At 48.8% G+C, this 12,633-nt stretch overlaps 1 protein-coding gene across 6 annotated transcripts in view; it reads right to left on the bottom strand.

Annotated features, from left to right (window-relative positions):
- TRAPPC10 (trafficking protein particle complex subunit 10) overlaps positions 1–12,633 on the bottom strand; it is a 91,945-nt gene that overhangs the window by 33,245 nt on the left and 46,067 nt on the right. For 5 of the 6 annotated variants that reach the window (XM_060151029.1, XM_060151030.1, XM_060151031.1 and 2 more), the window contains 2 exons: positions 10,572–10,683; positions 7,877–8,124 (listed from right to left, as the gene is read on the bottom strand). In XM_060151029.1, the coding sequence (XP_060007012.1) occupies positions 7,877–8,124; positions 10,572–10,683 (360 nt within the window). The remainder of the gene's footprint in view (positions 1–7,876; positions 8,125–10,571; positions 10,684–12,633) is intronic. The other variant, XM_060151034.1, reaches the window with a different exon arrangement.

The following is a 12,633-nucleotide window of genomic DNA, read 5'->3' as shown; positions in this document are numbered from 1 at the left end:
TGGGGGCACAGGCGCGGGCGTGTGAGGAGAGCGCTGGGGGAAGCACTTGCGCCCGCTTGCCCTCCTTTGCCCCTCCAAGCAGCTACCCAGTCTCTGCAAAACTACAGGAAAGAGAAACGGGACCTGTAGAGCAGGCCACCTACGGGAGGAAAGGAGCGATCTGTGTCCAAATACACTATTTGGTGTCATATTTCTGATGATACTGAGTGACTTGGCAGGGATGTAACTTGCAATCATGTACTTTAAAAGCTTATTAACAAAAGAAGCCTACAAAAAGGCGACTGTCATCACTTAGTCTACGTTTGAACACTGGTCACCTCTCAGTTTAAAGAGCATATAAGGTGAAGGTGGGAGGCTAAGACCTCAGATGACCACTTGATCACAGTTCAGAAGATCATGTTCAACACTAGAAATCTAAATATTAAGTAAATATTAGATGATATTTAGGAATTGCTATTAATTTTTTAAGTATAATTATGTTTGTAAAAAAGAGCACCTGTTGCTTAGAGATACAATAAAATGTTATCAGAAATTCAAAAGCATCTACTGTATGTGATTGATTCTAAAATGGACTTCTTTTCTACGTTTCAGTGTTTTTGACATAGGGATGCCTCACAGTCAAGGGCATCTTAACACTCACACTCGGCAGAGTAGACTATCTTCTTGGTGGCACTAATATCATGAGGTATCTTACAACTGGTGTCCTAGCTTTGGTGAGACATGCTAATTAGTCCTATTCGAAGTGGGAAAGTAAGAGGTGCTGCTACATCAGGTGACAAGGGAAGAGCCGCATAAGCTGATGAGACTGACTTATGTAAGAAGGACTCCTTCCACACACCCTGAGCACAAACAAAAGGATGTGGCACCAACTGGAGAGAACAGAGAATGCTATTAAATGTTCCTATAAACGCTAAATTGCCCAGTCTTTGAAAAATGAGACAAACTGCTTAGATCCTTTGAAAAAAATCAGTATAGAAAAAAAATTACATGACCAGAAGCAACTTTCATCAAATGGTACAACTGACTCTCTTGCCCAGAGTGGAGCGCCCTCAAAGGGACGCACAGACAGCTGGTTGGTAGGATGCAGCTCGGGGACCCTGGACAGAGCACGTGCCTCCCCGCGATCAAACTGGGCGAGCTCCGCAGGGCGCGCAGCTGAGGTGGGCGCACGCACTCCAACAAACACACGAGGGGTGCCAACAGCCCACAAGGTTCTCACCCAGGAGCCACACATCTACAGACAGCAGCAGCCCGTGTCCCTGGGAAGGCCGCCCACCCCAGCACCCACGCTGCCTGCACCTGGCAAAGAGCAAGCCCCGCCCCCGCGTGAGGACCAAGCCCCAGCCGGAACCGTGCGGCGCGCTGGGCGTCTCACAGCTCGCACACCCTAACAGGAAGGGCGCGGGCGCCTTTCCATGGGCTCCGGGTCCCTCTGGACAATTTCCTTCGTGAACAACAGACATTTCAAAACTGATTCCTTATCACGCACCGTTTAGTTTTCTCTGAGCCTCTCTCTTCTTCTGCTATCAATGTTACTGGTCACGGCAAGAGCCGCTTTACCATTTTCCAAGCATACAATTAAAGGCATTCTTTTCATTCTCTTTTGCTAAAACTACCTTTTTAAATAAAACCCAAATACCAAAAAACCCAGCGTCCTAACGTGAACACGGAGGGGCCGCCCCGTTGGAGGGCCGCGGCCGCCACACGCTTCCCGACACAACATCTGTGCTTCCTCTTGCACCTGTACACGAAATCAACAGGTAGGTATTCTTCGGTGTCTGACTGCTCCAGCTAAACTTTACCTTCATGAGACTCCGGGTTCATTTGTTCCCACTGCCAGACGCCAGTCTGCTGTCTGAACAGACGGCAGTCACCGTTTCCCTCGTACGTGATGGACATTTGGGTTATTTCCGGTTCTAGCAGTCACGAACGACGCCACCACGAGCATCCCGGCACTGTCTCCTGGACACCTGTGAACACCCTCCGTGCAGACCTGGGGGGAGACTGCCGGCTCACAGGGCACGCACAGGTCTGGCTCCAGCAGACACCGCCGAACTGTTTTCCAAAGTCGTGGCGCCAACTCCCAGTCTCCTTGTCAAGGAGGGAGTTCCAGCTCCTCCCCCTTCACTAACACTTGTCAGGTCTTTCCACTTCAGCCACTGGGGGGGCTTCACTGTGGTGGAAGTTTGCATTTCCCTATAATTAATGAGATGGGGCACCTTTTCATATGCCTACTGGCCATCTGGATAGCTTCATTTGCCTATTTTCTATGCGTCAGTCTTTTAAGCTGATCTGCAGGAGCTCTTCCCATATCCTGGGCAAGAGCCCTTCCTGACCGCACAGCTTGCGGGCCCGTCACCCACTCTGTGGTGCTGACTGATGAAGAGAAGCTCTGATTTCCATGCACTTCCTTTCTGGCCAGTGCCTTTCTGTCCTGTTTCAGAAACGCCTGGTAACCTGAAGCATGTAAAGGTGCTCTCCCATATTATCTTGCAGAAGCTTTGTTGTTTTATCTTTCATAGAATAATAATCACTCGTGGCTGGCGTGAGACTCGGCTGACCCGGAACCGTGTATTCACTGAGTTTCACCTCATATACCCAGGCTCTACCCCAGCGCCTGGGCTCAGGCCTCGGCTTCCCCTCGGACTCTTCTCCGCGCCTCCTCCTAGCCCTTCGCTTCTCTCCGCCTCCACCTCCAGGTCCTAACACCTTGCACGCGCCCCGGCTTCAAACCCAGCAACGGCTTCCCGACAGCTACAGAATAAAACCCAACCCTCCAGATGACGCGCACTTTCCACACCTGCCTTCCAGCGCCTCTGGAGCCTCACCTGCAAGCCCTGGCTCACCCCTTACGTTCTAGCAAGACTAAGCTCCTTCAGAGTTCTTTAAGTAACAGTGAATTTTCTCTGCCTGAAACGCACTCTACTCTCTCTGCACCTGCCACCCAAGCCATGGCCACCTGGTGGATCCCGACTCAGCCCTCCACAGGGCAGGGGGTTGGTCTGTCTCGCTCTCTGCTAAAAACACGGTGCCTAGAATAAATGCTTGCTTGGCACAAAACAGGTGCTCAACGAATAACTGCTGAACGAATGAATCTTTTAAAACCTAGCGCACACGAGACCACCTCTGCAGACCTTCCCTGGCACACGTTAGGCGCTGCCGACACGCTCACGCAAGCTGCCCCTCCCTGCTTGACACCCCGCCACCTCCGAACATTCCGCTCTCACTGCCTGGCAGCCCTGGGCTCTGACGGCCTGCTCACCTGCCGGCCCCACGCGCCCCGCTGTGGGTTTCTTGAGGGTGGGTGGGACCCATTTCTTCCACATTTGCGGGCCCTCCCCCCACCACTGTGTTTACCACAGTGTCCAGCAGGTAAGCAACTGTTTCTTGAATGGAACTGGGCAGTTCCTCCTCAAATGCTTTCCCCGTTCCTGCGAACCACTGGCTCTCACCGGTGCTGACACCTTGGGCCGCTACCTCCTCCTGTCGGCTCCCGCTGCTCTCCCGGTTCAGGTTCTCAGGGCTCCAGGTCCCACGAGGACGCCACCTATCCACGTGGGGAGGAGCCCGGCAGAGTGTCTGCTACACAGCAAGTACTCGACGACCCCGAGGCCCACCCCTCAGCTACACCTCTGCTTTTGTCCTCTGCGGGGCCTGAACCTTGGAACAGCAATGCCAGCTGGGCCAGTGGCCTCTCATGCCCGGCACTGGCCTGTGTCTCTAGGTCCTGAAGAGTCCCGATCCCCCTTGGCCTGCCCTGTCTGTGAACATAATGAGAACCTAAGCTCATAAAAAATAAGTCAGTACTGAGGCGAACACATCAAAACAGAAACCCTCTGGGCAGTCATTGTAACAAAAATAAAACGGCCTTCTAGAAAATATCTTCCTTATATTGTTCTCGTTTACCAATCTGGTAAAGATTAAAATATACACACAAATTTCTTTCTTTCTTATCATAGATGCAGGAAAACAGCACTGCTAGTGTGACTAAAAATGGGAAGATCTTTCTGGAAGGCAATTTGGCGATGTACACTAGAAGCGTTAAAGACACATGCATCCTTGAACTGGCCATTCTACTTGTATGAATGCACTGCATAAAGATGCCATACAAGGATACACACTCCTGCAACTGCAGACACTGCTGAAAAATCCAAATGTCCGAAACAGGACCAATTAAATAAACAGCAGCTCTTCTCCAGACAGAAAGGCCACAGACCAAAAAGGGAACCTCTTGCTTTAGAATAAGCAATGACATTTTCTTCTGTATATCTGTCTGTATTTTCCAAATTTACACAGAGAATATACTCAACTTTTGGTAAAGCGGGGGGAAATCTTTTAAATGTTGCAGACAAAAGAAATACTCTGTAATGGAGTCACTGAAGCTCACACAGAACTGACATAACTTTCCAGGTGTTACTCCTTGACCCCAGCAGCTGTACGGGGTAGGTACAATTTCCATGTTCACATATTTGCAATCGGGGAGCTGGTCCCAGGCCTTAGGTGGCACCCCTGGGGTGTGACTCCCAGGCCCCACCCCAGAGCTGGCATCTGGCCACCACAGTGCCTCCTACTCAGAGAAGATACTTTAAGTCAACCGATCAGCCAACCAGGAAGCTACCAGGGCACGCTTTACAAGCCGCAAGAGCAAACACACACAGCATTTTCTGCAGAAGAAATGTTACAATGAGAAACACACAAGACGGCTGCAATACTTAGGCTTTTGGCTTTAAAAGGATGAACAACCGTAGCCTAACCCTACAAGAACCATGTACCGGCTCAGCCTGTGCGTTGCCTGACGCCCTGGCCTATGTGCCGCGCGGCTCTGCCCGGCCCTGTGCAGCAGAACCCAAGGCTCCATGCCGGCCTCTGGCCGTGGACGTGACCGTGAACAATAATCACCAGAAAGCTAGCCAGACATAGGAAACGAGTCTAGTTTTGAGGGTACAATCAAATGTACAGAAAAAGTAAACAATTCTGAGTCTTGAATTTTCATTGTTTCCGTAAAAATTTGAAGAAACTCTAAGAATAAACTTTTCGGGTTAACTGCCAACTGCAAAGCTTAAGATGTAGCAACCCCCCGCCCCCACACTACCTAGACAAAGAATCTCAGCTGAGAAAGTTGAGAGAAGAATTCTGTGTGTGAAGCTCTGCGTGCCCTCTGCAGTGTCATCTTTTGAAAGAAAGAGCCAAGAAGACGCCAGTAAGGAGTGTCCTCACTTGCCTGAAGGATGACAACAGGCTGACCGCCCTGAACTCGCGTCACCTCGTGGGTCCCTGACCCACAGGCAGCCACTGCTGGGCGCCCATCCGCAGGGCCGAGTGGGAAGGCGGGGGGCATCCCGTGCAAGCGGGCTGCTTGGGGCCCACGCTGCTGGCCTCCGAGATGCACTGTCGCCCTGCAGCTTGCCCCTCACAAAGGGTGCCTGACTCGGGACGGGAGCCAAGCTTGGGGCGAGAGCGGAAGGCACCTCTGAAGCACAGCAGACAGGACAGGCGGCCCCACAGGAGCGCCATGCCCGGGGCATGCCAGGCGCCCACCGGGACCAGCGACGGTGGCTGAGGAGGTACCTCAACGGGCCCGGCTGCCCCATCTGCTGCCCTGACACCAGGGGACACCAAGCGGGGCACGGTCACACAGCACAAGGGGGACAGGGAATGGGAAGTCGTGTCCTCGGGGACCACAGTGTGGCTCCCTCCCCAACTTCAGCACCCTGCTCGCCCTGCAGCAGAAGCAGACAAGCACCAAGAGAGGGGAAGAGCCTTCACGCAGGGAGCGAGGAAAGGGAAGAGCGCCAGCCGGGACAGGATCTGCAGGGAGCACCCGGGACGGCAGCAGCCGCCCTGGACGACAGGCGTCCCGGCCGCTGCCCCCGCCGCGCTCACGCCGCCCGCCACCACTCACTCGGTTCTCTTTTCAGCCAAGAGGGTGAAAACTGACCCATTCCAGCGACTTCTACAGAACTCGGGACACAGGCCAAGCCAGGGGACCCATTGCACGGCAAGTGAGTAGGACACTGTCCCCACACGCGGCAGGCAAAGATGCTAGTAGCATCCGCTCCACACTGGCTGTCTCGGCCGCCTGCCTGGGAACTGAGTGTACCCCAGCCCCGGGCGCCCTGCCTTCCAGCTTCCTTAAGGCCTGGAGGGGAGGAGAAAGAAGTGTGGGCGGCACCCTGCTCCTTGCTGCAGAGCCAGAGGCCCCCCGGTGCTCCCTCGTCTCTCTGCAGCCTGGCAGTTGACTGACTAGTCAACCGCCTAAGGCAAGAAAAAGAATTTGAAAAAGAGAGTTTGTGACCGGCTGGGCCCAGCACTGAAGAGGCTGGCTCCGACCACTGTCTGTGGTTTCCCACACCTGCCCCCCATCTGTGCACGTCCTAAAAGTCCCTCCTGGGGTGACCCCAATTTGAAAGCGCCACGGCTGAACTGCTTGGACTCTAATACACATCCCATGTTTTTCCCCAATCCAGTAACAAGACAAAATCTCTAAGTCAGTAAACTCTCTAGGCAGCCATGAACACAGGCGGCCCTGCCCCACTGATGAAGCAAAGCCCCTGCCCACCCCAGTCTGTACAGCTACACAGGAGTAGCCAAAGCAGATTACCGAAATCTACTCAGTGACAGGCAGCCACAAGAATATCATCTCAAGGTTGAAAATGTTATTTTTCCTCATACACTTGATTAGCTGTCCAAGGAAAAAAAATAATGCGATAAAAAGTCTTAAATTCTCAAGTTTGTGACTCAGCTAGGCTAGGCATCTCTTCTTTAGAAATTAACTAAAACAGTTTCTCTTCATTTGGGTTTTAAAAAAAAATGTGTAGATCTGTTAAGGCCATTTCACACTAAGTGTTGAGCCTGTTATTTAGTTTTCTAGGGAACACAAAACAGAAATTACTATAATATGAAAACCATCCCTAGCGCCGGTTACCCTGGGTCTTCTGTAACTGTGCCCCTGCGAGCCCTGGTGTGGAGCACGACAGAAAGGACAGTAGTCGGGCTTGGAGGATTTGATTCTGTGCCTAGCTATGTTACTTATAAGTCATCTAACCACTTCCAGACCCACTTTCCTCATTTATAAAATGGAATTAGACCATCCACTTAGTTCTTTACCAGGGAATGGGGGTGTCTATGAATCCTGTGAAATTATATGTAACATTTTGTATGTGCATTTTTCCGTGTAAAGAGGTCACTGAAACAAAAAAGGTGAGAACCCTCAGACTGGACAGCCGTTAACGTTCCCTTACCTCACTAAAATGTTTATGATGCTGTGGCAAGGAAAGAGTTCAGTAGCCCTGGGGGATATTAGTCCATAAAGACAATATTTCACTGTAAATAAACAACTTAAAGCGCCGCTGACTGGTCTCTTTCATGCACACACGCACACACGTGTTCATAACGTACCTCCATTAAGCTTCGTGCTACTAATTAACACGGCACAGCTTGCTGTGTGTCACTCACATTGTTATCGGCATGTTCATGTGCAAAATCATTTATCTGAAAAGACAGTTCTGAAATAAAACAAACGTCTACCTAAAAACCTAATTCTGTGTGTCCACCAGGTACATGTATTAATCTTTATCGGTGAAGACCAGCTCCCACAGAATAAGCCAAAGTTACCTTAAAAAGAAAGTGATCTAAGAGGCTCGCTTTGGGCCAACGTGAGTGAGCTCCACCGTGTTGAGAGCAGAAATTACATTTTCGAGCAATTAATTAATCAGTGTAAAGAGTAAGTATGCGAATAATATAGTAAAAATTAAGGACATTCACAAGAAGAAAACTCTTTCCTAAGCACATACAGTTCAATGCCTGGGATGGAAGGTTCCGCGTTTTCTACGCCAACAGTCAGGAAGCGGGTAAATGGGGAAAAGAGACCACTCACTTCCAAGAGCTTCAGCTCCTGCACACAGCTGTGCAGCAGCTCTAGGGCGCGCTGAGCCACCTCCCACGGCCTCTGCAGGAAGAGGAGCAGGGTGCACTGGCGAGAGAACAGGTAACTGCGCAGATCTAACAGGGTGGCTTCTTGCCTCTGTATCAATCCGCGCTTCTCCATATCTATGGGCTTTCGGAGGATCAATCCATTCCAGCTCTTCACCGGCTGGCAGAAAAAAGTCAGCCAGTTGGCACCATCTAAACAAACACACATCGTGAAAGGCGCTGACTGCAGATTCCTCCACCTCACTGCGCGGGACCGTGAGCCCTAGTGGACCGACAGGCGGCTCAGCTACTGGATAGGCCCGAAGCGCCGGCCCACCCCTCTGTCTGCGGGGACCCTGTCTAGGGATGCGGGACAGGGTGGTGACCGCAAGGACACCCACTGGGTACCTGGCACCGAGTGATGGGCACTGGGGGACAGGACGTCGGCCACGGGGCACAAGGCCGTACCAGGCCCAGAAGGTCCTGAGCAGGTCAGGATGCAATCAGAGGCGGCCAGGCTGAGGGTCAGGGACACCTCAGGCTCTGCGGTCAGCCGGCCCCAGGAGGAGGGGCGAGGCCCGGGCGGGAGCATGCTGAATGTGCTGTGCGGCTCATCTTCCTTCATTTCCGCACTTTTCCTGACTTATTTAAGCCTCACGCCTGTCTCAACTCAACCATGTCAATACCTGAGTCATGCTCCTACAGGAAGGGACGGCAGGCACAAGGAAGACGTAGTGGCAGGAAGCAGAGGAGAAAAATTCTTTAACTGTCAAAAATTTCCAATAAGACTCCTCGATTTTAACTTACAGCCCTAAGACTCAAATGTGATCTTAAAATAAATATAAGAATCTACAATAACAAGTCACTCAATCTTCATGAAAATTTTTTTCATCTACCCATCTCCCTCCAAAAGAGAGGTGTCACAGCCACCTAATTCTACGTTCTCTTCAGGAAGTGACTCACACTGGCTCACTTACGTTACCATATGGCTGAAGTGCCAAACACAGCAGAGCATCCTTTACTGATCTGAACTCAGACTCAGCTGATTCAGGGCCCACTAAGCGAGGTGTCCCCTCCCCAGCAGGTCCCTCTGCCGGGGCCCCCATCCCCAGCACTCTCCTGGCTCCCCCCACATTTCAGTCAGGCCTCTCCTCGGAGAGCCTCCCAGGCCATCTGTCTAACACTAAACAGCACCTACCGTCACCCTACCCCTGCACCCGTGTCCTCTTCTGCAGGCCACACTTACTAGTCTCACTACCTGACTTCAAGTCACACTTTTGCTTTTCTGTTTCTGTTTCCCCTTCATGTAAACTCCATAAAAGAAGGCATTTTGTTTTGTTCCCTACTGTATTTAGAACAGGGCCTGGCGCAGAGTGGGCTCTCAGGAAGTATCTGTTGTATGAATGAACAAAAATGAACAATATTATTTAGCTGCTGAAGTTGGTCCAGGCTTACTTTTGGTTTTAAAGTGCCCCAGGTTTATTTTAAAACTGAGAGAACAAAGAAATTGTATAAAACATAATGTAAGAAACATGTGAGCTATCTGAGATATATATGTATAATATGGATATGTAAGATATAAGAAATGGAATTTTACCTCTTCTAAATTTTTAAAACTTAATTGGTGAATACTTTGCTTTGGTTATATGCTTATGTTTGTGTCTCAGCAAAGTAAGGAGATCCAAACCTGAACTGCATAAAAACTGTTTTGGAGTGGGACTCAGTGGGTGACATTTCATCACTCCCAGAACAAGGGCGGTGCCCACAGCCCACGCTGACTGTCCCAGCACCTCACTTCCTACAGGTCTCCTAGCAGACACTACGGTCGCTCCTTGGAATCATGCCTTTCTTCAGACACTGTGACAAGGGTTCTCAAAAGAAGCCCCAACAAAGATGTCTATCACAGCACTGCTTGTGGTAGCAAGAGCGGAAACAACCCAAATGTCCAACACCAGTGGGCTGAATAAAGTCTAACGAATCCACACCATGAAGCACTCTGCAGCTCTTGTCAGAAATAACTTAGAACCTGATCTGTTAGCTTGAAGAGATGCCTGTGATGGACTGTTAGTAAGAACAACAAGCTACAGACAAAGGTCATGATAATATGATGCCATTTCCTTCAAAATAAATATCAAGCAAAGAACAGTGAGCACAATTATAAACTTTTTCTTTGTATATGGGTCACTGTGCTAGTTTTGTATTTTTAGAAGACTTTAAGACATCATTTAAAAGTTTAAAAGAAAGATGAACACCCTTTACAATGGTGTCATGTAGGACTCACTGTAATGAACTCTCACATATTACAAAGACAACCTCTCAACAGAAGAAAAAGATTCCCACGCTTATGCTAGCAAGGAGGCACAGAATCAGAAGCATCACTAGCCAGCTGTAGGTTGTAGAAATGACACTTCATATCTAAAAAACAACTTCTTAGACACTTTCATTCCTCAAGATTCTTCTACAAGTGTAAGTGACTAATTCTTAATTCTCATTTCATTTCCTATAGGAACCATGGGAATATACTGTATACAATGTTTTTTAAAAAACAACAACAAAAGATGATTTAATCATTAGGTAAATAAACAGCAGCTTCCATACTATTCAAAAGTGGGGAAAGCTATGTTGAGAAAAGAATTTGTTTCTAAAACTTCATTACTCACCCCCAGCACCAAAGTTGACAACATACTGAGAAAACAGAGCGTCCAGTTCATCGTACTGCACCAGGGCATCTTCAAACTGCTGTAGCATCTCAAAAACAAAGGCAAGTTCCTCCTATTTACCCAAAAAAAGTTAAAAAACAAAAGCAAAAATATAAATCAGTGTTTTGAAACAAGTAGCTATGAAAGATTACAACAGAGAAAAGCATGCAGCATAATGAATAACGCTTGTGCTATACCAAGAAAAGATCAATTTAATGACCACACATGTCAACATTTATGCACACACAGAGAGAAGACCAGAAAGAAGCAGGGAACGACCAACATGATCCCCGGGGTCTCTGCGTGACCCACCAGCAGACTGGGCCTGACTGGTCAGCCTCTCGTCCTCGGTATTTCCCTTGCCCCCAGACACACACGTTTTCAGTAGAATTCTGCTGTACGGAGGAGCAGAATCTTCCCTCCAATTACCTATTTATTTATATCTATATAGACTCATGGACATGAATTTTACCCCACAGGTTGAAACCCAAGTCTGTTAGTACTTATTCTGCTGCACAAACTGCTCCCACTTTGGCCACTGAGGGGGCTCCTGGAGGTGGTGCATACCTTCTGCTGACAGACCTCCACCTTCCTTGTGCACCTCTTAACTTTCTGGTTCTACACGATACTGTATTTTCCCTACACCAGCCCTGGAATCAACCACTTCCACAGGAGCCCTGGCACCTTTTATTGGAGAATGCAGTTTAGAAACCAAGATCTTGGCACTGAGTGTGTTCAACGCTACTGAGGTGTCATTTTTTTCTAGGCCCCATCAGAGGAGAGAGCAAGGAAATATATGTGTATGTATTAACCCTCACCTACACATACCTCTGTATTTGTGAATCTATCTAGCCAGCAGCCGTCCAACCATGGGTTCACACTGATTCTAAACCAGCACCACTGGGTTCATTTAGACTCCCTCTTTCCTGGTTTGTTACTCTTAAAAAATAAGTTTAATAAGCTTGAAGGGTAAAGAGACAGGGAAATCTGAAAGATCTGTCATTGGTCAATCATACAGGGAATTATGAACACATTCAAATTCGCTTAAGTGACCAAAATCATCCAAATACCACTAAGACAGAAGCATCAGAATAAGAGATAAACTTCAAAATTTCTAATGAGAATTGGTCTTTTATTTATTCAAAATGCATTATTTCTTCAGTGATTAATATACAAGTGATGTTTAAATATGAAAATTACACTTTTTCAGTCAAAACATGGTGAACAAGAACAAGGAACCCAAAGAGCAACATTCTTATCACTCCGCAGTGTTAAGAAGGTCTCCTCCCCCAAACTACTCTATTACACATCACTTTGTTCTCTTAAGACTTTTCTTCTTAAAAGAGAAAGAGTTGAGACTTCCCTGGTGGCACAGTGTTTAAGAATCCACCTGCCAATGCAGGGGACATGGGTTCGATCCCTGGTCTGGGAAGATCCCACATGACGTGGAGCAACTAAGCCTGTGAGCCACAACTACTGAGCCTGTGCTCTAGAGCCCGCGAGCCACAACTACTGAGCCCACGAGCCACAACTACTGAAGCCCGCGCACCTAGGGCCCATGCTCCACAACAAGAGAAGCCACCACAATGAGAAGCCCGTGCACCGCAACTAAGAACAGCCCCTGCTCGACACAACTAGAGAAAGCCCGCACGCAGCAACAAACACCCAACGCAGCCAAAAATAATAATAATAAAAAATAAATAATTTTTTTTAAAAAGAGAGAAAGAGTTGATTACAGACCATACTTTTGTAAACTAGAGTAAAGAAACCAGCTTAAGACAATCTTTTACTGGAACCCAAGGTTATAAAACACAACTACAGAGGAAACGTTCTTGGGAAGTCATAATTTAATCACAGCGCCAGGCACGGAGTGGACGTCTTTATCATCAGGATCATCACGACTGCTGGGACTCCTCTGCCTAAGCCATGTCCACGGGAGACACCCCAGGAGGCCCGAGACGCTAACAAAACCAGAAGGACTCTGGGAACAAGGCCATTTCATAAAAGGCTAGACGCCAAGCTC

The sequence above is a fragment of the Lagenorhynchus albirostris genome, chromosome 5, assembly GCF_949774975.1.
Source record: "Lagenorhynchus albirostris chromosome 5, mLagAlb1.1, whole genome shotgun sequence".
Taxonomy (NCBI): domain Eukaryota; kingdom Metazoa; phylum Chordata; class Mammalia; order Artiodactyla; family Delphinidae; genus Lagenorhynchus; species Lagenorhynchus albirostris.
This window is presented reverse-complemented; position numbering and strand designations above follow the sequence as displayed.